The sequence below is a fragment of the Cryptomeria japonica genome, chromosome 1, assembly GCF_030272615.1.
Source record: "Cryptomeria japonica chromosome 1, Sugi_1.0, whole genome shotgun sequence".
Taxonomy (NCBI): Eukaryota; Viridiplantae; Streptophyta; class Pinopsida; order Cupressales; family Cupressaceae; genus Cryptomeria; species Cryptomeria japonica.
In genome coordinates this window covers 420,383,075-420,409,509 of record NC_081405.1, presented here as the reverse complement: position 1 = coordinate 420,409,509, position 26,435 = coordinate 420,383,075, and the positions used below count along the sequence as shown (strand labels likewise).

Below are 26,435 nucleotides of genomic sequence, written 5' to 3'. Positions count from 1 at the left end.
CACCAACAAATCACCTTAAGGAGGTGCCTAGTCAAAACGTTGAATGAAAAGTGCATCTTTAACAATTTCGCTTAGGTACCTTTGGAAGGACAGGACCTATCTAGGAATTTCGCTCTGGACCCTTTGGAAGGGTCAGGAGCGAAATTTCTCTTTTTGCACAAATTCCTCATAGAACCTCACCTCACTTGGTTGCAACTTACTCACAAGGCCTGCATGAATCAATCTTGCCTCAATCATGCCAAAGATTTTGTTCTAAACAAGGAGATCAAAGGAAATTCGCTCTGGACCCTTTGGAAGGGTCAGGAGTGAAATTTGTCTTTTTGGTCAAATTCCTAACATTTTCATCATCCAATCTTGTTTGAATATGCTCACAAGGCATAAATAGGTAATTCCTCATTCAGTCAAGGCGTAGGAGCAAGGATTTGAGGTCTTAATTGGGTGCAAGAGAGGAGTCTAAGGAAATTCGCTCTGGACCCTTTGGAAGGGTCAGGAGCGAAATTTGGAAAAATGCTCAAATTCTTGACCTTTCTCCAAATTTTCAAGTCTAGGCTTGGTCGTTAGGCATTTCTAAGGGCAAAATAGGTCAATTTTATACCAATCAATGCCTAGAGGACAAGAACTCATCATCCATTGACTTGACCAACTCAAACCCTTAAAGGGAAAATCCTTGATGATACTCACTCACAAACCTTCATTCACTTCCTTGACTAAATGCCCTAGGTTTTAAAGGCAAGGCCACCCTTGGATTTTCACTTAGACTCAACCCTAGACCCAGGCCTAACCAAGAGGAAACTTTCAACAGAGACCCTGACCTGGACCACCTACTGACCTACTTCAATTCAAGCAGACCTTGCTATCTCCAATGATCTCTCTGGCAACCCTCCAATGCAAAGATTAATAGCTAAGAACCTAAAAGACCAAGAAAACTAACCCTAGAAAGCAAAAAGTAGGGGTCCCTATTTTAAATGGGGCGATGTGTGAATATGTCTCAACAAGTCGGCAAGTAATTATACCATTTAAATCGGTTCACATAAATGTCTAATGCCGATAGGCCACTTAGACATTTATATCATCTATGTCGGCCTGAAGGAATTCGACCATAGCTACATAACATTAACACTCCCTCTTAGCTGGGGAGGAATCCTTCTCGATGTCTGAGTCATGTAGTGATGTCCACCATGGCTACTCCCAGAGGGTGGGTCCATCATGGCTACTCCCATGATGGAAATGCAAATGAACACAAGTGCTCGTCACGGAATCACTCAACGTGATGTCGTCATCTCATCATGACGTTCACCATGGCTACTCCCAACGGGTGAATAAACACAAGTGCTAAGTCATGGAGTCTTTCACATGACATCCACCATGGTTACTCCCAGAGGGTGGAACAAGGGCTTTCACCTCAAACTTCTCTCTCATAGAGAAGAATGCATTAACAAGGGCTTGCACCTCAAACTTCTCTCTCACAGAGAAGAATGCATTATAGTACATCTCAAGAAATCATTGATGTCGAGACTCCCTCTCAGCAAGGGCTTCATTCTCTGCAACTCCATGCTTGTCTCGAAAATGCACAAACTTCACTTTGGCAAGAGGCTTGGTGAGAATATCGGCCGTTTGATCATCAGTGCTAATGTACCTCAACTGAATAGCATTCCTTTGCACCATATGTCTAATATATTTATATTTGATCTCCACATGCTTAGTTCTGTCATGAAACATAGGATTGATAGAAAGCTTCACACAGCTTTGGTTATCACAATGAATAACTGTAGGCTCCAACAATTGTCCAAACAATCCTGCAAGGAGCTTCCGAAGCCACACTGCTTCGCGAGCTGCCACACATGCTGCAATGTATTTTACCTCTGCGGTGTTCAATGCCATCGAAGATTGCTTCCTGCTACACCAAGAAATCATAGCAGATCCCAAACTGAAGCAACAACCAGAGGTGCTCTTTCGATCAGTAACACTCCCTGCCCAATCAGAATTAGAATAGCCTTGCAGATTCAGGTCCACATTGGAAGAATATTTCAAGCCATATCCAACTGTGCCATGCAAGTATCTCAAGATACGTTTGGCTGCAACTAGATGTATCTGCCTTGGTTTACACATGAACTGACTAAGTGCACTCACTGCATAGCAAATATCCGGTCTAGTGTTAACTAGATACATCAAGGATCCAATCAACTGTCTGTACATAGTATGATCCACAAGATCTGAACTAGTTGCAGATTCACTCAACTTCTTCAAGTTAGTTTCCATTGGTGTAGACATAGACTTGCAATCTAACATTCCAAATCTCTTCAAGATGTCAATGGTGTGTTTTCCTCGACTCAGGATAATCTCATTAGGCCTTTGCCACACTTCCAAACCTAGAAAGAAATGCATGAGTCCTAGGTCCTTCATCACAAATTCTGAAGTCAACTCCTTCTTGAATCTAAAGATGAGATGTTCTTCCCTAGTAAGAAATAAGTCATCAACATATAGAACCAAGATAAAAGTTTCACCATTGACTACCTTGAATTAAAGATTTGGATCAACATCATTCTTGCGGAAACCCAAACTCACCAAGTATTTGTCAATCCTTTCATACCATGCACAAGGAGCCTGCTTAAGACCATATGATGCTTTCTTCAGTCTCCAAACATGAGACTCCTTCCCATGAATCACAAAGCCTTCAGGCTGCTCAATGCAGACCTCTTCTTCAATTATCCCATTGAGAAAAGCTGTCTTCACATCCATTTGATGTAACTTCCATCCTTTTGCTGCTGCAATGGCAATGATGGTCCTGATGGAAGTATAGTGAACAACAGGAGCAAATATTTCTTCATAGTCTATTCCTTCTTTCTGAGAGAAACCACGTGCCACAAATCTAGCCTTGTACTTCTCAATGCTTCCATCAGTTGCATGCTTAATCTTAAATAGCCACTTGGAAGATACAACTGACTTTCCTTCAGGTCTAGGTACAATGTCCCAAACATCATTCTTAATAATGGATTGATATTCTTCATCCATAGCATCTTTCCATGCTGATTTGAGGCTTCCTCAACACTGAAAGGTTCGGTCTCAATAAGATTACACACATCAATGCAACATAGCTAGAGAATCTCCGTGGTCGTCTACTTTCTTTGAATGTACCTCTAGGAGCTGCACACTTTTCTGCCTCTTGCATAGTGTTCCTACCCCAAAGAGGTCTCTTTCGATTCACAATAATATCTCTAGGCCCATCAGTAGGATCCAAAGGTTCAAGTGGATCAATAGACTCAACTGGTTCAAACGAATCCCTCTAAATCTTAGGTGTATGATCAATGTCCATGTCTTGAGGAGTCTCTTGTTCTTCATCATTTATCTCCATACATGAACCTTTAGATTTTCTGAATGCAATAGCTTCCTCAAATGTGACATCTCTGCTAACCTCTATATGCTTCTGACTTGGAATGTAGATTCTGTAGGCTTTAGAAGTTTCACTGTAGCCCACAAATATCCCTTTCTTTCCAGAAGGATCCAACTTAGTTCTTTTATCTATGGGTACATGAACATTCACTGGACAACCAAAGATTCTCAAGTGACTGACTTGAGGCTTCACACTTGTAAAAGGCTTCTTTAGGAGTCATTCTGCAGAATCTGATGAGGACTTCTGTTTTGAACATATACTGTTATTTTGGGAGCTTCAGCCCAAAGAAATGTTTGAAGGTCTTGAACATGGATCATAGCTTTTGTAGCTTAAGCAATAGATCTGTTCTTTCTTTCCGCAACCCCATTTTGCTGTGGGTTGTAAGGGACACAAAACTCCCTCTTGATTCCTGCCTCAATACAAAAATCACGAAAGTTTCCAGAGGTGTATTCACCTCCATTATCAGACCTTAAAACTTTAATTCTCTTTTTAGACAAGTTTTCTACTTGAGCCTTAAATTTTTTAAATCTACCTAGGACTTCATCAGACTCTTTAGACCTTAAGAAATAAATCCAAGTCTTCCTAGAATAATCATCAATGAAAATTACATAGTACAAAAATCCACTTAGGGATGCCATTAACATTGGACCACATAAATCAGAATGTACAAGGTCTAATATTTCTTTTGACCTACTTTCACTACTATGAAATGGACTCTTAGTATTTTTACCCATAGCACAACCTCTACAAGTACCATCATGTACATGAATAAGTTTAGGAATAACCATCTTCTCCAATGATGGAAGAGCCATGTAATGTAGATGACCAAGTTTTCTATGGCATAGTTTGCTAGAACTGGAAGAGTCATGTAGTAGAGCTTGAACTGGACGAATGGAAAGCTTGTACAAACTTTCATGCCGATTCCCAATCACACATGCAGTCTTGATGCTAGAGTTCTTTGACCATGCAATAATTCTCCCTTCTGAAAATGCTACTTGATAACCTTTGTCCTCCAAGGCTGAAATAGATACAAGGTTTCTCTTGATTCTTGGCACGAACAAGACATCACTTAGATGAAGGGGAATTCCAGATTCTAGGTTGAGGGATGTAGCACCAAATCCTTTCACTGAATAGTGTGCATCATCTCCAATGATCACTTGAAGGTTAGACTCCCTTTCCACCAAATCCGAAAGATGTTCTTGATAGCCCGTGATGTGTTGAGAGGCTCCACTATCAATCAACCATGTGTCACTATCCGTGGGGACATTACTTGATAAGGCAAATATGAAGAGGAATCCATTAGAGTTGTCTTATGCTTCCTTTTGAGTTGAGATTTCATTAATGTTTGCCATTTGTTACTTAGGCCTTGTCAAACAATCTCTTGCATAGTGACCAAACTTGTCACATCTAAAGCACTGAATGTGGGAGAGATCTTTCTTCTTCTTCTTTGAATCAGGTGCAGAATCTGATCTTTGATCTCTATTCCTTTTGAAGTTGCTTTTCTTCCAATTTCTTCCTTTCTTGGTAGATTGAATGGCTAGAACATGAGTGTCTTCATTTTGAGAGCCTTTTCCATTTCCCCTTGCGGCCAACCTATATTCTTCTTGACTGCAATCTGTGCGAAGACGATCAAACTTGGGTAACTTGGATCTCCCACTGATACTTTGAATGAATGGCTCCCAAGAATGAGGAAGGCCATTTAATGCCAACATGACAAGATCTTTATCCACTACTTGATCTCCAATGGCGCTTAGTTGATCCCTTAGCTCTGAGATCTTCATGAAGAATGATATGATGGTTTCTCCTTTCGCCATCTTGACTTAATGAAGTTGTTGCTTCAATGCAAGTGCCCTACTTGTCTTGTTGATCTCATATAGACCTTCCAAGGTTTTGAACATGTCTCTTGCAGTTGTCATCTTGGAGATAAGTGGCACTAAATGGTCCTTCACCTAATCAATCAACATCTTCTTGGTCTTTATGCTATTCTTCTTCATTTGAAGTTTCTCAGTTTCATCGGCTGGTTTAGACATTGCATCTTTTTTACGAACTCAAGTAGATCATTTTCTTCAAGTGCAATTAGAATTCTATATTTCCATGAAGTGAAGTTTGATGCGCCTTCAAGCCTATCCTCAACTTTAAATCCATTCACCATTTTCGCTTGCAAAGAACTACTCCTTAGAATGAGAATAAATCGCTGCTTATAGAGAAATCTGATTAAGATCTACTTCACTGTGGCTCTGATACCATGTTAAGTTTATGATCAGATTAGGAGAAAGCAGATAGAAGACAATTCAAACAAAAATTGCACAACATGTACCCTGGGAAAACCCTCCTACTTGAGGGAGAAAAACCCAGCAATGATATCTCTTATATATGTTGAAATAAATAGGTTACAATATGGCCAACACACAGCCAGTAATCAGACCATTAACAAAGCCGATCTGCAACTATAATGATAGTGCCAATTTACTCTATATATATATTGATCTCCTTGATGAAGATGTTGAACTCGCCTAAGACTGAATGCAGCGTGGAGGAGAGCTGTGTATATTCTTCTTCGAACTGCTGTAGATGAGGATTCGATCTGTAGAAGGTGTGTACGAACTGCTGTAGATGAGGATTCGATCTGTAGAAGGTGTGTACGAACTGCTGTAGATAATTCGATACCTTGTGGAGAGAGGGACCGATCTATATATACCCATACGTGGGTGACTTCAAGCAACACGTCTATTCCAAGCAACATGTCATCCATCAAGAGTCGGCTCTACTTCAATCAACACGACTTTCACCAAGGGTGGCGGGATTTAACAAATTGTTATGATTCAATGACAAAACAATTTATTTAAAATTGCAAATATAAATTTGCAAAGTTGGCAAGTAATTATATCATTTAAATCGGCTCACATAAATGTCTAAGGCCGATAGGCCACTTAGACATTTATATCATCTATGTCGTCCTGAAGGAATCCGACCATAGCTACATAACATTAACATAACCTAGGAAGCCAAAATAAAGCATCTATTCCACACTTAGACATTTATATCATCTATGTCGGCCTGAAGGAATCCAACCATAGCTACATAACATTAACATAACCTAGGAAGCCAAAATAAAGCATCTATTCCAAACATGAAAGTAAAATTTTCTAGCCATTATCATGTCAAGTTCTTTACATGGAGCCCAATAGGATATTGGCATAGTTACTAGGAGATTGGTACTAGTATTGGTATGAGAGATTGGTATTGATACCGTTATGACTATTTTCAAAATAGGAGATGAGGGTACTTGGAGACACTGTTTTAAAAAAAATGTAATTTAATAAATCTAGTCGATTTGCATTGAAAGACTTCCCATGCCTATGTAGGAGACCATGTGATAGCAGGGAAAATAAAATGCTAAGGAAAAAATAACGTCCCATGTCTTGATAAAAAATGGTCCTTTTTTGAATCAAAACAACAATCGACCTTTTTAGGGTTTTAATTGCTAGGTTCTAGCAATTTCTTTTGTCTTTTCTTCTTTTTCTAGCAGGAGACGTTGTTTTCCATGGGAGTTAGGAGGAGATGTTTGGATTCTCTTCGTTGAGTTTCCTGTGTTTGGGTGCATCTCCGGGGATGTCTTTGTACCAGAGACACGTCCTGGCCATCAAGATGTAGCCTAGGGGGTCGGAGACGTGTCTCTTGGTAATTATGGATATTGGCAAGTAGAAGTAGAACCATGCTGCCATGTTGTCTTTAAGTTTTTTACCATTTAGCTACTTTTCATTTGTAACTATTTTTGGACTGTTGACATTGAAGATTAGGATTTTTTTGAAATATTTTCTTGTAAAGAACATTTTGGAAATAAATGAGAGTGCCCATTGAATGCATGAAAATCAGAATAAATAATAAGAAACAAGAAACAATATTTAGCACATTATTCCAATTTTGTGTATACCTTTGATTGAGTGTTGAAAGGATGTGTTCTTGATGATGTTGATATGTGGGTGCTCTTGCTTTGCTAACATAACATTAGTGCTCATAGGATTATTGATTTACTAACATAGGTTTGCATTGAGGATTGAGTGTTCTTGGGTGATCTTTGAGGGATTTCATCCTTAAAAAGCTATGGCTTTCACAAACTAGCAAACCCTTGCTTCAATTCTCCTTATAAAATTTGCAAAACAAGAATATCAAATGAGCTCCAAATGAGCCCTTTTATAAATCTCCAGAGAAGCTTCCGGCAACTCATTTTAATTTTCCTCTCTTTTAATACTATAATAATTATTTGCAATTGGGGAAATATAATAAAGTGACCCTTCTTAATTCTTTATTAACTTAAAGTTACTTCAATAAACTCATAACTCCCTAAGGTAGTGCCCACTTTATGGCTTTTAATTAACCACTTTATGAGATTAATATATTAAATGCACACTTGACCCCTTATATCCCCTTTAATCATAAAGATATTTAATTTAATTAATTATATTAAAATCAATGCTAGATTAGACTTTAATTAATTAAATTAAATCATTTAACTCCATTAAATGCTAACTATCAGACCGACAACTGATCCTGCCAACATTTTGGATATAACCGTGGTGCCCTTTGACCATCCCGATGACTTACCATAATTAGTATGGACCTAAATGTCCAAGTGACTTACTAAAAATAGTACATGTGTATAAATGGACCCTAAAAGAACTTTGGAAGGCAAACCACAAATAAATTAATGCACTGAGATGGAGAGTACTGAAATAGACACCTAAAGGGCCAGCTGAATAACCCTGGATCACGCTCAAAGGGCCTCCTAATCACCACATTAGCCTACGGGGACCACTGATAATAAGCTAACCTCTGAAAATAACTGATGCTTAGGAGAGCACAAAAATGGGGACATTACATCACTTGCATGCTTCTCAGATTGGGGCACCCAAGCTTGTATGTCTTTGCATGTGCTATTTTTGGGGCCTGGAGGAGTTACAGAGCATCTTTTTGACACCTTCCTAATTGGATAAGAAAGTTGTGGCCATGTGGAGGCCATGTGATTCATTTATTGTATTTTACTATGTTTACAAGCTGGTGTTGTATGGATTTTTATAATGGTTTTTTGGAACCTTGTTTTGACCCATGGTAATATTTTATGGTGGTATTTTGAGCCCCAATGAGTCTCTATATTGAGGGATTGAGTTGGAGATTTCAGTTTCACAGTTGGAAGTGCAACTATAGCTCAAGCGTTGGGATGAATTCCTTGTAGTTTTCTCTTGCTTATTTGCTGATTTATATCAGATTTCAGATTATTGTATGTTCCTATAAGGCTGAAAACATTGCAATTTTAGCGCAACTTGGTTGTAATTTCTTTTCAGGATTATCAATAGAACATAAGATTCAAGTTTCCTATTGAAGTTACCTTGTTGTTTTTAAGTTATTTCAGATTTAAGTCAAGTCATTTGAGTGGCTTGCAATATGTGTGGTTTGAGAGGGAGAGTCTCCCTCCATTAATAAATTAATTTTAAGAAATTTAAATATTTTTAGTTTAGTATAATGAGCAATCTAAAGCATATATATTATAAACTCACTGATATTTGTACTAACAAAGTCATAGTTGGATTTTGATGTAAAAGAAACAAAACCTTTCTTTTCAACATAATCCTAATTGACAAGTTATTAGAGATTAATTTGGAACTAGTGTTGTTCCTTTGAAAGATGAAGGCTTTAGTTCTTATACACCATCATAGTCACTAGTGGGTCAGCCTTCGATTTATATTTCCCTTGTGCTATTGGTATATTAAAGGCAAAGACTAGAATTGACTTAAGACTGAATGTTTCTGTATTTTGTGAGAAGAATCTATCAGCTCTGATTTTCTTTAGAATTTACGGGAAATGGATCTTTGCTTGATTAGTCTTTTCAGTCTATATTATAGTGGTCTTTTTGGTTGTTGTTTTATCACATAAAGGTGCAGCATCTTGTACCAAATTGTGTGTGTGGAATAATTGTGTAGGCTGCAAGGATAGGTCATGTACTGTGGTACAAAAAAATTGCAGAAAGTCTGCTCGCTGTAATTTCCACTTTATTTTAATTATTTTAATATGTGTTTTTCTGATACAATGGGTTTAGTGAAATATTTGCTAAGTTGTGGAGCTATTGCCAAGTCAATTCTTACTCCTTGGCTCGCTGAGCTGTTCCTCAGTCTGATCCATGTGTCTGTGTGATAAAAATGTATTAAGATATGCTTCAAAACCAGCAAGTTATGTTGAATGAACTAAACTAGGGACTGGGTTGTAATAGCAGGTTGGTGGTTCAAGTAGAACAGAATCAAGCATATTGTATGTCACCAATAATATTTTAATTGTTAAAAAGAATTGGTTTCATATTCTTGCACATAGTTGCCAGCAGTTTGCTCATATGAGTGCAGAAGCTCTGAATTGCATAGCTGTCATTGTTATCCTACACAAAGCATTAATGGCCTTGATTGACTAGCAGTTTTGATATTAGAAACATGGAATACTGTAGAAAAGTGAGTGGAATGGCATAAGTTTCTTACCAAAGTTAATGCCATTTAGAGCCATTTGATTCATGTCCATATATGGCTTCTAAATTTGCCATTTGTAGCCATTTAGAGTCATCTGGTACCTGATTTAAAGTTGCCCTGTATTGGTGGAGTTTGATTTTTAATGAATAAATGCTATAATTGAGATGGATGAGGACTATTATTTAACATGAGACCTCCACTTATAGAACATGGAAATATGATCTTAGTAACACAACTTTGATAGAAGACACTGCGGAATTGCATGAGCTGCTAAGTATGGAAATAATCACTTGAGACATGTTGCTATGCTTTTAATGAATATTTATAATTTGGTATCTATGTAGAGTCATTTTAGCTGACATAAAGGATTAATGCCCTTGATAGGTGTGCAGTTCAAGTTTTCTTTCAATTAATCAATTGGATAAATGGGAAGGGTGCCAGATAACTGACTTTTTTTTAATTCAAGACCTCTAGCTATAGCAGTAAAGAAATATAATCTGAAAAATATGGAATAGGTTAGAAGAGAATGTGGGATGACATAATTTGCTCAACATAGGTGATTCTAGCTAGAGTTGATTCTGCATTGCTATATAGTAACTGTAAGTGTTTTTCCTTTCTTTTTGTACTGTCAGAATGGCTCTTTTGTGGAAACTGTAATCATGAGCTATGACAGTAGATTGGGTACTTATGCTGGAAGACAAAGGCCAGGAGGTCCACGGGCTACTTTGTGTGTATCATCACAGGTAATTTGCTTCTTGTTATCATGAAGAGGTAGCAATGGATTAGCCTATACACTTATTTTAAGTATGCATCGTTGACTTAGAATGCAGAACAATAATTTAGCATTTTAAGTTGAATAGTAGATAACTCAACTATGCATAAAGGATAGTGTTTAAGCTTGGCAAGGACTCTCCAAACCATGCCGAATTTACCAAAAAAACTTTTAAAAATAAAAAATCAATATATTTTAATATATGTATTGGCTGAGTTTTTTAACCAATTTATTTTTTAATATATGTATTGGCTGTGTTCTTTTCCCAATTCTGAGTCACAGTCTCAACACTCTGGCACACAGAATGGCAAAAGTTTAGCTTGAAATATTTTTTTAATGGAAGATGGTAATGATTGAAATTTCAGGTAGGGTGCAAAATGGGTTGCACATTTTGCGCAACTGGAAGTATGGGATTTAAGAGCAATCTTTCAGCAGGGGAAATAGTCGAGCAGCTAGTCCATGCATCTCGGTTATTACAGATCCGCAATGTTGTATTTATGGTAAGTATTCTTCTTGTTTTTGATGGGCTATTAAATGCTAGAGTGTGCCTGAGCTTCATGCTTAGCTGTTTTGTTTGCTAATGGTAAACTGTAGTGTGTAAAAGTATAGATTATATTTGTTGATACATTCTTTAATTACATTTCAGTCTCATCAACCTGATTGGTTGGGATTTGTAACCCATTAAGCCATGTCTACTGAGAGCAAAACTGTATAGAAATATAAACAAGGAAACTACACAGAGATGAATGGCTTACACCATGATAAAAAAGCTTCAAGGGTCTGCAAAACTATACATACAAGCCTGAACTTAAGGATTAATGCGGCCATCTATATAGGTCACAACTTCCTCAATTGCTGAACCCATTTTTTGCTCCATGTTGGACATTTCATCTTAAATGTGGGGGCATATTTTGTCTTGGAAATTTCAAATGGCATGGACAATGTCATTGGATACCTGCTACCAATTCCACCTGTGATATCATTTATGATACCATCTAACCTTCTCGCCATGTTGCCATTAATTGCCTAATGGAAAACATTAAATCTTCTGGCCATGTTCCACACAACATCCAACAGCAGGCTGCCAAATGTCCCCACAATCCTATCTTCCAGGCTTTCATAACTCAATCTTTCTATCACTATTGTTCTTGAGAAAATGACAGCAACTTAGATATGTTCTGTGACATTCTTGCAGAAGATTTGGTTACATTATATTTATTAGCATTATCCTACTCCAAGTGCACGACCTCTTGTTTTTAATTCTCTATAAGCTTTACTAGGGTGGCAGGTGTATGGCTGATAAAGTGGGCTGTGATGGTTGAAGCTTCTGAGAAGAATAACAAAATTGAAATGTTTGGAGGAATCAAGGGAATAAAATATTTCATTTAGACTTCTGTCCTGTCCAGCTCATGCTTGCAGACTAGCAATCCAAGCTATAACCTTGAGGTCATAAAAGATCCATTTAAGCTCTTGTGAGGTTGACGTTGTGATAATTTATATGTTTCTCATTCACTTGGCATCACTTGTTAATTTAGATAATTATTAATAATAAAAGGTTTAAAGATTTAGCCCTTGCCTCCGGTCTTTAAGACTGACATCACATCAATTCACCTTTAGTGTAGATTGTCATGTCATGTCAGGCATAGACTAAGCCTTGCCTCTTCATGTGACCAGCTGCTGATTGTTTTTTCTTGCCAATCTCCTAGATTGGATTATGTATTTGAATCTTGGACAACTATCCATCAAGATCTGGATGTCTAGAGGATTCATCTGGCTTCTAAAATTCTATAATTCCATTACTCAGTATAGAGGTTTTTTAGCACATTGAATGCCATTTTTTCTTTAAGTTACTGGTTCTCCCTGTACAGCTATGGATTTGGGTTTGATTCACTCCATGTATGGGTATATGGTTTGGCTCGCTTTGGGTTTATTTTGGGTTCTGTATTTGCAGCCCAGATGTAATGTATACCCTTACATTTTTTTTTGGAAATGATTGCAATATTTGGATGCAAATGTAAATAGTTTTTTGCTGATGACAACATGAACTGAATGGAACTGATTGTTGATTGGGTTTGTTTCAGATTTTGATCATCCCTTTTCATTTTTGTTTAATGAAACTCAGTGCATAGAAAGAACTAAATAATCTATTGAGCATTAAACCAATTCTCACACAACTTATCAATTTGCAAATACATTAATATCTGAAAATCAAATTGCATTACAACATGCAGACCTGGAAATAGGTGTTCGACAGCAGTTTTCAGAATCTGCTTCAACATTCTTCAATGCCTTGCAAAGGTTCAGAACTGCAGGTCCATGTTGATCTTTTCCCAACCAAACTTCTCCTTGGTAATGCCAATTGAAGTATGAACTGACAAGGATCCTACTAACCTTCTGGAAACTGAAAATCTCGCTCAGAATTTCTGAACATGGTCAAAATGGTGCTGGAAGTGACAAGGGCAGCTGGGAATTAATTCATTTTAAATTCTTTATTCTTCCAATTTGCCAAATGACTCTCAGTACTTTTGCTTCACACCCGGGCGACTCAAAATGGTGTCTTTCAAACCACAATCTGCAGATCTTAAGTCCTCAAAAATACCTACATGCCTCTAGGAAAGATGTACAGCCCTGTCCTTGGGGTGATTTGCAGGAGAATTCAGTTTTTGACAAAAACTTGCAAATAACCTGTGGATTCTTATCACCCAGCCAAGAAGATTCCAATGCAACAATATCCCATGTCCTGATTTTGGAGATTTGAACAAAAAGGTGAATCTAAGGTAGCTGGAAATTGTATGGCTAGCTCTGGATAGTCCTCCAAATCTCTTGAAATTTTGAAATTTGGACAGCACTCCGAAAAACCATTAAACACACCCAAAACAGGAAACCCACATCAAATTACCTTATATATCTTCACCTTTTTCAAGCCCTTATTACCAGACTTCAAGCCAAAATCATTGAAAACTCAAACTGAAAGCAACAACCAGCTAGGGTGGATCTTGCAAAATCAAAACCAGAGCAAATGTAGAGGTTTTTTCATCCTCAACAATCTTCAGAAGACCTCTCCAGGTTCATTCCAACAGCATATCATTATGTGTGCACAAGTAGAATGAAAGAATGAGAGCCAAAATCCCTTTATATAGACTTGGAGGGAGAAATTAGGGCAAATTTGACTATTCAAATATAATTTTGCCTTGAAAAAATCCTCCAAATCACTTTTAAAACACAACTTATGTCTCTTAGCTAGGTGCCCCCTTTTTGAGACATTTTATAAATATTTATCACTTAAATATTAAAATGTCAGTTTTTAAACACTTAAGTGAAAATATTAAAATAAGTTTGATCACCTTATGAAAACTTGCCAAGACACTGAAAACGAAAAATTGAACATGCCGAAACTGAAGTTGAAAGATGATAACTGATGTCGACACGAGCACATACTATAAATAACAGTGTTCTCCGAAAGCTGAAGAGAAGAAATCCAGAAAAACCCAGAAAGATTGATGCCATGCAAGCCTTGCTATAAATAGCAGCGTTCTCTAAGGACCAAAAAGAATAAATCTAGAAAAACCTAGAAAGATCGATGCCATGCAAGCACTTACTATAATTAGCAGTGCTCTTTGTAGACTGAAGAGAACAAACCTAGAAAAACCTAGAAAGGTCAATGCCATGCAAACACTTACTATAAGTAGCAATGTTCTTCATAGACCAAAGAGAACAAACCAAAAAAAACCCAGAAAGATTGGTGCCATGCAAGCACTTACTATAAATAGCAACTGCTGTAGAAACCCACTAAAACTGAGAATTGAGTTGTAATATCCCTTTTCTAAAATAGGATTTAATATTAAATAGTAATAATAAATTTAAATAAAATAAAAATAAAAATATAAAATAAATTAAAATGCAACATAATTAAAATATGAATGGTCAAAGGACATGAAATAGATTTCTAAATTTCAGTTGATCATCGTATGTATGAACTTATAGAGTTTAGTTTTAGTTTTAAGGATATATATATATATATAGTGCTGCTGTGTAAAGTTGCTTCTGCAGAAATTATATTATATTCCATGACATTTACCCAGTGAACAACAATATATTGCTCCAACATGATTCATTTGAGAACATTATATCCAATCTCTGCAGGAGACAATGTCTGACATAGTTTCTGACACAAGAAAGTTGTCTGGCTTTTCCTCTAAACTGCCATACATGATACGTGAAGCCTTATTAGCATATAACTGGAGTTCAATTAAGACATTGCTAGGAGCAGTTAAGTAAAATTGAAAGGCAGCGATCAGTCAAAAAGGGCAAATAGTGGTCAAGACGTAAACGACAATAATGGCTAGTCAAACAAATAATAATTAAGTACTCTAAAAAGGTGCGATTCAGAAAATAACAGAGAGTTTAATTAAGAAAATATATTAAGTGTGATGGCTAATTCAGATATAAGTCAGAAATAATAAGTACTTTAGTATATCCAAAAGGTGTGATTTGAAAAGTGAAAGAGCTGTGACTCTCCCATCATGAAGGGATAAATAGGGGAGAGATTCGTTTGTAGGGGGGCATGGAATCGATCAGATTGGATCAGAACTGTTATTAAGTTATAGGCAGTAACATCCTTGTTCTTGGTCATGTGCATGGGGATGTGCTTAATATGCATGCTTAATATATGATGCCTGATAATGTTCTTATGCAGAATTTAATAGTAATATTAATATAGACTGCAATATGTATGACACTGTAATAATGCCTTTCTATCACTAACTATTCATATGACAATTAAGTAAATCATATGATGGAGTCTATAATACCTTTCAATCTCACCGTCCAATTATGGAGGGAGAATACAAGGAAGCAAGAGCACTAGGCTCCTACAGGTACACCAACCTTGAGTGTGGGCCAAGAGGCCAAGTTGACGAGGTCCTTGGTGCTCTTGGGCTTGTTGGAGAGGGATAGACTTGAGGCAACTTGTGTGATTCTCCTTGAGCTCCATAATGGGGACAGGTGTAGGGAGTGAAAGGGTTGTTGAATTTTCATATAAACTGGGCAATATATAAAGAATGTTGAATATATGATCTATCATAGAATAATGGAAATGTCGAATAACCTATTGTGCAGGTTCTAGACCAAGCTTTTGTTGACCATAGTGTCCCTCTATTGTATTTACAATGCACTAAAATTGTGATTCTAGGTCAGAATATAAGAGGGTCCCATTACGGGACATTGCATGAGCTCACCAAGAACAATGGAATGCTCCCAACATATCTGGAAAGCTAGAGAAAAACTAGTCAATGCTTTTGATCACTGAGAGCCCAAACTGGGAGGGTGAGAGCATACGGTAGTAGGGGATCGTTAGTAATAATTTGCTGAAGTGCTGAATACAATAATGGGTGGCAAGCCAGCCCTTCCGCTTATCCAACAAGTGAATCAAGAAGCTTGGTGGTAAACCAGCCAAGAGAACCACACTCCCAAAACATGAATCACTCAACCGCAGTATTTCAGTGGGAGGACTGAACACACCAAACAAGCTCAACTCAACTCAACTGCTTATGCAGCGGGAGGATCATTACAATAAATATCACTCAACCGCTTATGCAGCAGGAGGACCATTACAAAGTTACAAACAGATATCACTCTACCGTTTATGCAGCGGGAGGACTGAGTAACAAATATCAAAATATAGGCGGCAAGCTAGCCTCTTCCACTTTCCAGTGGGAATTCTTACAATCCAAAAATGGTTAGTACTACTACTACTTAACCTTACAATATAAAATAGAGAGATAGAATAGAGAAGTAATGCTGTCCAATGTTGATAAATATCTTCAAACAGTTACTAACTCCCAAAAGATCCTTCAACATGAAATTATGAAATCCTAGGATCAATAACACGCAGACCAGCAGCTTCAAGAAACTAAGAAATGCTCAATTCTCTCTCCAAACTCACCAAGTCACCCCAAATCACACCCAATCAACTAACCTACTCACACTACGAAGGGCACACCCAAACACCAACTTCTGAAAATCTGTAATTTTATGACAGCAATCTGAAATGTACAACCAACAACACCCAGACACACTAAAATGCATAAAACTCACTCACTACTCACACCTAACATTCCCAAAGACTCCCAAATTGCTAATATATCAAGAATGACCAAATACGATTAGAAAAGCGACCTCCATATACCCCATTTACCACATCTTGTTTCCAAAATGCCCACACAAGAAAAATGCCTAGGCTGGGAAGTACGATTTGCAAAATAAAAATGATTACTCAAAGATTAGTGCTGAAACCTACGAGTGCCATTGCCTAGAAAATAGAAATCCATAGAGCAAATACCTAGAATGATAGAATCACCTGGCCAAGAGGTACAAGCAAAAGATGGTTTCAGCTCGTCCGCGACCAACAACAAGAAAACACTCCAATCCCACACAAAACACTCCACAATCTGCAAAACTCTCACTGACAGCACTGGAATTACAAGAACACAGCTAGGTACTATCTTCTAAGTACAAAACTGAGACTTAGCTAGGAAGCCACACTTTGAAGCTCAGATTTCAATCGCCAAATCGACAACATAACGATGCAATTTCATAAGATACCAAATGAGAGGTCAAGCATCTGTATTTATAGATTTTTCCCTCTGAAATTCAAATGTAATTGCTCCAAAATTCGCCCAAATCTCATTGCATTTCATTTCGCTATCACATGGCATCCAATTTACATTTCATTTCATTACCAAAGTGGGCGCCCAAGTTGTCTTTAATCAATAATTAGACAAGTTTGAACTTGCCTAAGTCCTCAAACAATAATTTAAGGCATTCTTCAAATTTCAACGCCTAACTTAGGAAAATAACAATATAGATGGCAGATAAATATTTTCCCCTAAGTTGCCCACAATACAAATAATCGGTAATAAAAATAATTAAATATTAAACCTTAGGATAAGGAATTAACATTTAATTAAATAACTTATAACTCCAATACTGATCAATACCAAAATCAAGGATGAAGTTGTACAATGAAGACCACTGAATTGTGTTGAGTCAGGACCTTGTCCGAGGCTGCTAAAAATAGAAATGCTCAACACAGCCACTTACTAAAAATAGTAAGTCAAGAAATACTGCTCCGAAAAACATGATCTTCGCACCCAGGGAAAGAGATTGGAAAGCTCAGTAGAACTGCATCATCCAAACAACGAAACCCTAACTTACTAAAAATAGTAAGTTCTCACTTCACCAAAGAATCAAATGCATGTAATGCCACCCTGGAGTTAATGGAAAACCCAGAAGGAAACCATAAGTAGAACTGAAGAATTCCATCCTGACAACCCTTAAAAAGCTCATGCAGAACTCCATAGAAGTTGGAAACCCTAATTCTCCTTTCCAAAAAGCCTATGGGTCTCCGAAATAGGCCAATGGACCACTGAATGCACATCACTGAGAAGGGGACATTACAGTCTGCCCTCCCCAAAATTGCTTGTCCTCAAGCAACTGAAAGGCTGGATGCATTAAAATTTCTTCATTTTCCCATGTAGCATCCTCAACTGGCAAATTCTTCCACTTGATCAAGTATTCCTTGATCGTCCTTTTCGTCAAAGAACGCTCTCTGACATCAAGGATAGCTTTAGGAATCAAAACTAACTCTCCCTCCTCATCAAGAGGAGGTAACTCTGCTGAAGCAACAACATATGTCCAAGTGCCTTCTTAAGGCGAGACACATGAAATACATTATGAATCCTGCTGCTCGCCGGAAGTTCCAACTCGTATGCCACTTCTCCAATCCTCCTGTTGACTTTGAAAGGCTCGTAGAAACGTGGCTTCAGTTTGTCAACTCCACTCTTCTTGAGAGTAGGCTGTCTATGAGGCTGGAGCCTCAAGTAGACCATATCGCCCACCACAAAGGCGCGGTCAATTCGCTGCTGATCAGCATACAAATTTTGCCGATTCCATGCATGTCGGAGATTGTCCCTCAAGGACCTCAAAATATCCCGACTTTGCTGCAACATATCCTTCACCTGAGGGGCTTTACTATCACCAAATATCAAATCAGTGAAGCTAGGAGCTTCATAACCATAGAGTGCCATGAAAGGAGACATTTTGATAGACATGTGGTAGAAAAAATTGTAGCAGTATTCCCCTAAGTGTAGCCATCTCACCAGAGCTCTCTGTTGCTCCGAGACACAATTCCTGAGATAGCTGAAATCAATGCCATGTAACATATCATGCCAAGGCAACTCTATAAAATCCACATCAGCAATTTCACTGCCAATCACGATCCTGGGCAATAGAAAAAAGACCATGCTCAACCATATGACATAACCCCAAGTGTCACTCCACATGACACCACGGAAAAAAAGATCATTTACTGTTATAACTCTGCAATCTGTCAACCTAGGAATGCCTCTATCATTACCAACTAAAAACATACCATGGACACTTAATCCCCAAGTGCCAAGGGAAGGACCTTGTCTACACCAACCAACCCATCTCATTGCAATCAACCAATCATCATCTGAAAGATTGCCAACTAACACCATGAAATAACTGCGGTGTCCCAAACTTCTCCAAGAGATAGTGGTGAATGATTGAACCATGCCCAGAGAATCTCTCATAACTGGTTTTAATAAAGATTGCAAGCGGTCAAAACCAAACTGCCCCAAGATTGAGGTTGCCATAAATGGTGTGAAAAATTTAAAATAACAGCAAACAATCAGAAATCTCACTGAATAAATATGAGTCATGAGAGTAGCTGAAAAGCCATCACAAATGAGAAAATCTCCTCTTCCAACCATCCTCAACCATGTACTATCCATCTGTTGAACTAGTAATGCATACAAACTCATCTGCATGCCAAGAACTATAGTCCCATGGGTGCGGTTTGGAAAGTGAACAACGGTACCAATACTGACAATTTTTCCATAGCTCCAATCCTGAATCAACAACTTATTGCTAGAAATTGCACCCGGATTCCAAATCCTATAATCAGCCCCTCTCTCATCACTAAAATCAGGAAAAACTTCATCATCCAACTCGAAGAGTAGATTGTCAAATGTCATATCAGCATCTACATCAAACAAGGGATTATCAATCAGCTGATTACTATCATAGCCCTCATGCTTTCCCCAAGCATTTTGCTGCTCCAAGCTCCTTATTTCAGATTTTATGGGACAATATGCAAGATTATACTCTTTCTTAATGCAATCAAGTTCCTCCAATACTTGCTCAACTTCTTCGGCTCTTTTCCTATTCTCTTGCTCCCAGAAGAGTTTATTGATAGCAATCTGAAACTCTACTGCTTTCAATTTAGACTTCGTTCCTTGGTATAAATCTATGGCCTTGTTAGCTACCTTAGAAGCCATATCTCTATCAAGGATCTCATGCAAGAATGTTACCTTGATTTCCTCTATAGTATTCTTCATATTTCGAAGATCAGCAAGGGAAACGTTACACTCCACTTGATCTCTTGGCACATTATGAAATAAACTTCCCACATACCCATGTGCATCATCCATTCTAGTCAAAACTTGTATTTCATTTTCAGTAGTTAATAAAACTTCCCTTCTCCAATTTTGATCAAAGGAAGGCGATGAACTGCTATCAAGGTCCCTTTCAACTGTAGTTCCATGGCTGCTACAATTCTCAGGTGTCTCTTCCCTTTCATCCTCACTAGTAAATTGAGAATTTGAATTATTGAAGTCATCGGTTCTCTACTCTAGATCAGCTTCATGCAAAAGAAAATCTGATTTATGCTCAAAAGAATTAATACCTTCAATGTTGTCTTCAACACATGACTCTTGAGATGAGGTAGCAACAACATTAGAGACAAAGGGAATAAGCTTGTTTTGAAAGTCAAACCAAAATCCTTCTGTCTCATTGAAGTGAAAGTAAGATTCATATGCAGGTTCAGTTGCTTCCATTTTCCAACAAGTGTCATGAACTATCTCTTTTCCGAGAACCTCCTTAACTGTCTCATCATCGTTTACAACACAATCTGTTTCTTGAGCCTCGTCTGGATCAAAGGGAAATTCATCCCATGTTGGATCCTCTTCATACTTAGTTTCTATTGTATCAGGATTCCAAATGCCAAAAGGCTCAAAACCAAACGCCAACTTAGACTTTGAATCTTCTCTTGGTTTCCACACCTTGCTATTCTCACCAAGAGAAATGCTAGAGCCAAGTGATGCTCCATCTTCTATCTCATACAATGGGTTATTAGATGTTATCCAATTTTGATCTAGGGTAGAAAGTGAATTGCTTCATATGGGTTAGTGAGTTATGAGTTGCTTATGAGTGAGTTGCTTAAATAGAAAGAGTTGTGTAGGTGCAAGTGTAGGTGTAAGTGTAGGTGGTGTTAAGGTAGGTAAGATGAGTATTGGTGGTTGTGCTTCCTTCCCTGCTTGTTTCCATCCCTTGTTCTTCGTTTCCTTCGTTCCCAGCTATGGTCAAAGATCTAAATCAGAATCATAATACTTGTCAACACTGATCCCATAGCTGTCCCAGCCCTCTTGTGTATCCCCATCATCACTTTCAGCGGTGTTGTGAGGGTCCAATTCACCAAGATGATTAACTTCATGCTCAAAATCAGCTTCATGTGAAGATAAGTCTGATTTCCTCTCAAGAATCAAATCATCTTCATTGGTTCTAACCTACATATCTGTATCATGCTCTTCATTCTTGAACTCATTGGTCTCAAGACCAACATTGACTGAATCTGAATTAGGCTTCAGAATCGTTGTTTTGTTCTTTCCACAAAACCAATCATCATTATTTCTTATTTCATGCAAGGGAGAGAGTATCTTGAGGCTTTGTCACACATTCTTCATATGTCAAGACAACCTTCCCATCCAAACGTTTGGATTTTGCAGCACTCATTGTGTATCCCTTTTCTTCTCTCCTCTTCTTATGATTCATAAACTGGTCAAGAGACAAAATATTTCTGATCTCCGTAGGGAATGATGCATACTCTGTGTAACAAGCCCGTATCTCATTAGCCACAAGGATTTCAACTTCAGGGGGTGGTGCTTCCCTTGGAAGGAAAACAGGCTGCAAGGGTCTTGACACCGAACCAACCGACGTTCCACCATTGTTACTGCGATGGTTGCGGGCATTTCCATTACCTCCTGGATTGTTAAAGGTGCTAACATTGTGATCATTGGTGTTTTGATTTTGATTATGACCTCCACTAGGACTTTGAGTCATAGTAGCTAGCAACTGGGACATCATGTTCATCATGGTGTCAAACTTCTTCTCAACTCTTTCCACAGCCACATTTGCATCATTCTGACCAAATATTCTCTCTGCCATTGAATCCACTGAATCTGCTGAATCAACTACTTTCTCTTTGTTTCTCAAAACCTCTGAAAAAGTTTCCTCTATTGGCACTGCAGGAATCTGACACTGCTGTCTTCTTTGTTCTCTGTTGTAGTAACGCACGTCTCTGTCACTCGTGGAGAACTCTGATCACTTTGAATTTCACAGGTTGGCAGGAAAACCCGCTCTGATACCATTGTAATATTCCCCTTAATTTTTTTGATTTTTCAATAGCAAGATCACAGTCACACCAATCACTCGTTAGGGTTAGAACAATGAAATCTAAACAACTGAAGGGAACCCTACACCTTTTGATCCCCGAGAGCCCAGACTGGGAGGGTGAGAGCATACGGTAGCAGGGGATCGTTAGTAATAATCTGCTGAAGTGCTGAATACAATAATGGGCGGCAAGCCAACCCCTTCCGCTTATCCAACGAGTGAATCAAGAAGCTTGGCGGTAAACCAACCAAGAGAACAACACGCCCAAAACATGAATCACTCAACCGCAATATTTCAACAGGAGGACTGAACACATCAAACAAGCTCAACTCAACCGCTTATGCAGCGGGAGGATTATTACAATAAATATCACTCAACTGCTTATGCAGTAGGAGGACCATTACAAACAGATATCACTCTACCGCTTATGCAGCAGGAGGATTGAGTAACAAATATCAAAATATAGGCGGCAAGCCAGCCTCTTCCACTTTCCAGTGGGAATGCTTACAATCCATAAATGGTTAGTAGTACTACTACTTAACCTTACAATATAAAATAGATAGATAGAATAGAGAAGTAATGCTGTCCAATGCTGATAAATATCTTCAAACAGTTACTAACTCCTAAAAGATCCTTCAACATGAAATTATGAAATCCTAGGATCAATAACACGCAGACCAGCAGCTTCAAGAAACTAAGAAATGCTCAATTCTCTCTCCAAACTCACCCAAGTCACCCCAAATCACACCCAATCAACTAACCTACTCACACTACGAAGGGCACACCCAAACACCAACTTCTGAAAATCTGTAATTTTATGATAGCAAGCTGAAATGCACAACCAGCAACAGCCAAACACACTAAAATGCATAAAACTCACTCACTACTCACACCTAACATCCCCAAAGACTCCCAAACTGCTAATATATCAAGAATGACCAATTACAATTAGAAAAGCGACCTCCATATACCCCATTTACCACATCTTGTTTCCAAAATGCCCACACAAGAAAAATGCCTAGGCTGGGAAGTACGATTTGCAAAATAAAAATGATTACTCAAAGATTAGTGCTGAAACCTACGAGTGCCATCGCCTAGAAAATAGAAATCCATAGAGCAAATACCTAGAATGATAGAATCGCCTGGCCAAGAGGTACAAGCAAAAGATGGTTTCAGCTCGTCCGCGACCAACAACAAGAAAACACTCCAATCCCACACAAAACACTCCACAATCTGCAAAACTCTCACTGATAGCACTGGAATTACAAGAGCACAGCTAGGTACTATCTTCCAAGTACGAAATTGAGACTTAGCTAGGAAGCCACACTTTGAAGCTTAGATTTCAATCGCCAAATCGACAACATAATGATGCAATTTCATAAGATACTAAATGAGAGGTCAAGCATTTGTATTTATAGATTTTTCCCTCTGAAATTCAAATGTAATTGCTCCAAAATTCGCCCAAATCTCATTGCATTTCATTTCGCTATCACATGGCGTCCACTTTGCATTTCATTTCATTACCAAGGTGGCCGCCCAAGTTGTATTTAATCAATAATTAGACAAGTTTGAACTTGCCTAAGTCGTCAAACAATAACTTAAGGCATTCTTTAAATTTCAACGCCTAACTTAGGAAAATAACAATATAGATGGCAGATAAATATTTTCCCCTAAGTTACCCACAATACAAATAATCAGTAATAAATATAATTAAATATTAAAGCTTAGGATAAGGAATTAATATTTAATTAAATAACTTATAACTCCAATACTGATCAATACCAAAATCAAGGATGAAGCTGTACAATGAAGACCACTGAACTGTGCTGAGTCAGGACCTTGTTTGAGGCTGCTAAAAATAGAAATGCTCAACACAACCACTTACTAAAACTAGTAAGTCAAGAAATACTGCTCCGAAAAACATGATCTTTGCACCCAGCTAAAGAGCTTGGAAAGCTCAGTAGAACTGCATCATCCAAACATCCAAACCCTAACTTACTAAAAATAGTAAGTTCTCACTTCACCAAAGAATCAAATGCATGTTATGCCACCCTGGAGTTCATGGAAAACCCAGAAGGAAACCATAAGCAGAACTGAAGAATACCCTCCTGACAACCCCTAATAAGCTCATGTAGAACTCCACAGAAGTTGGAAACCCTAATTCTCCTTTCCAAAAAGCATATGGGTCTCTGGTATAGGCCAATGGACTACTGAATGCACATCACTGAGAAGGGGACATTACACAAAACAAGATGGCATAAAAATGGAGACATTACACCAGATTTGTGCAGAATGTTCCCTCTAAGATTCTATGGGGTTTTCCATAGGGAAGATAGTAACTTTGTTTTCCATTTCATGATGGCTTTTTCCTTTCATGTATTCCTGATAACGAACATCATCAACTGCCATATCACTGATGACTAAGAATGGGTATTTGGCCCTATTTTTTATGAATCTTGTTAAACTTTTCTTGGTCACTATCTGAGCAAGTTGCAGCCTTTCTAACTGCATCTAATTTTCTTGGGTGTATAAATCACAGGGACCACAGGGATGAAAATACTTTTGGCAGCATTTGGTGTCAAAATTAATTAATCCTTTTTTGTGAATTAGAATGGACCTTCAATCTTTGCAACTTCTGGAACTCATTAAATTTTAATTTCAAGTCTTAAACCTCATGAAGTAGGCAACAATCTTAATAAGCTGAAGATCCATAGTTTCTTCCTAAGAATTTTCACCTCTCAGAACCCTAGTTCTTGGTCTTTAATGTCCAATGTATATGAATTTTTTCATCTTTGTATTCTGAGCTTTCTCTGTGCCCATGCCAATGGTTGAAGTCTTTGTATTCTACATGGCATGTGTTTTAAAGTTCTTTTTAAATTTTTGATGACAGTGTAAGTCAGGGTTTTGAAAGTGCCCAGAACCTTGTACAAAATCATAGAGAAAGCAACATGATAGCTTAGAACAAAGACCAACAACAAACAGGTCTGCAAATTGAACCAGGCACATAGAACCAGAAAAACAGTCAGCAGAGAACTAGCTGATTGTCAACCAACAATCATTTCTAGATCAAGATCATACAGGCTTGCGAACCAAACCGAGTCACACAGAACCAGGGAACAGATAGTATAAATCTAGTTGATAATCAGCCCACAATCATTTCCGTCGAACTTTCTTTTAAAATTTATCTTTTCTGTTTGTAACAATTGTCCATTCATTCCAATAGTCTTCATTGAAAATATGCTTGGGGTACTCTCAATCTCACCTACTGGAATGCCTAAATTAGATCCCTCCTAGACCTTGAAAATCTATTGAACAGGCCTCGTTTACGCTTTTTTGATTTTCGAGGCAAAGCAGGAGTTCTTGGTGAAATCTTCTCACTTCCTGCAGGATGAATATCAAAAGGCAAAAAACATGCTCCACCTTAGTGCTATTGAATAGCTCAGTTCCTGACAACAGTTGAAGCTCATGAATATCAGGATTGGACTGCATAACAGGATCGACAAGATTGACTGAAGAATGGGTAGAATCCACAAGCTCCACTGCAGAAGGGATAGAAACAGATTGCTTCTTTTTCCCCCCATACTACCCCTCTACTACCATACGATGAGAGAATCTTCCCTCATCTTTGGGTGAGATTACTTATTCCAAGAACTCTGAGAACATCGTTTTGGTGTCCGAAACAATCTCTTGGTCAGGCAAGTAATCTATTTGTGGATCCATGGCTGATTCATTTTTCTGATTTGGCTGTCCTTGACTAAAGTGAACAAAGTTAACTAATTCTTCCTGTTATTCTTGCATTGACATGACCGTTGACTCCTTTTGCATCTGATTGCCCTCCTTATTTGTCAGGATGATATCTCCTTTGTCACCTTGAATATAGCCTATCTTTTGTTCCTTGCTACTTTTCACAGAGGAATTGGTTCTATACCCAACTTTCAGGCAATATTGACAGAACCAAGGGCAGTTCTCATGTTCAATGGCTCGAGTCCTGCCCCTATATTTGATGAAAGCTTGATTGAGGTCAGTAACTCCCAAGCACCATTGCATAAACACAAAAACAAGCATATAATAACCTTTTCGTAGACTTCATGACTGGATCAAAGGCAATGAGATGCCTAAACGACTTCGTAATCCTTGTCATAAGTTCTTTCCAAAAATCAAGTGATAGTTTAGGTAGTCCAACCCAAATGGGGAGAAGGTTTATATTCTCTTTACTTGGATCAAAACCTTG

General features: G+C 38.0%; 1 protein-coding gene across 1 annotated transcript in view; it reads left to right on the top strand.

Moving 5' to 3' along the window:
* Positions 1-26,435, top strand: part of LOC131065333 (uncharacterized) — a 99,526-nt gene that overhangs the window by 9,881 nt on the left and 63,210 nt on the right. The window contains exons 3-4 of the mRNA XM_057999827.2: positions 10,533-10,643; positions 11,038-11,172. Coding sequence (XP_057855810.1) covers positions 10,533-10,643; positions 11,038-11,172 — 246 coding nt within the window. The remainder of the gene's footprint in view (positions 1-10,532; positions 10,644-11,037; positions 11,173-26,435) is intronic.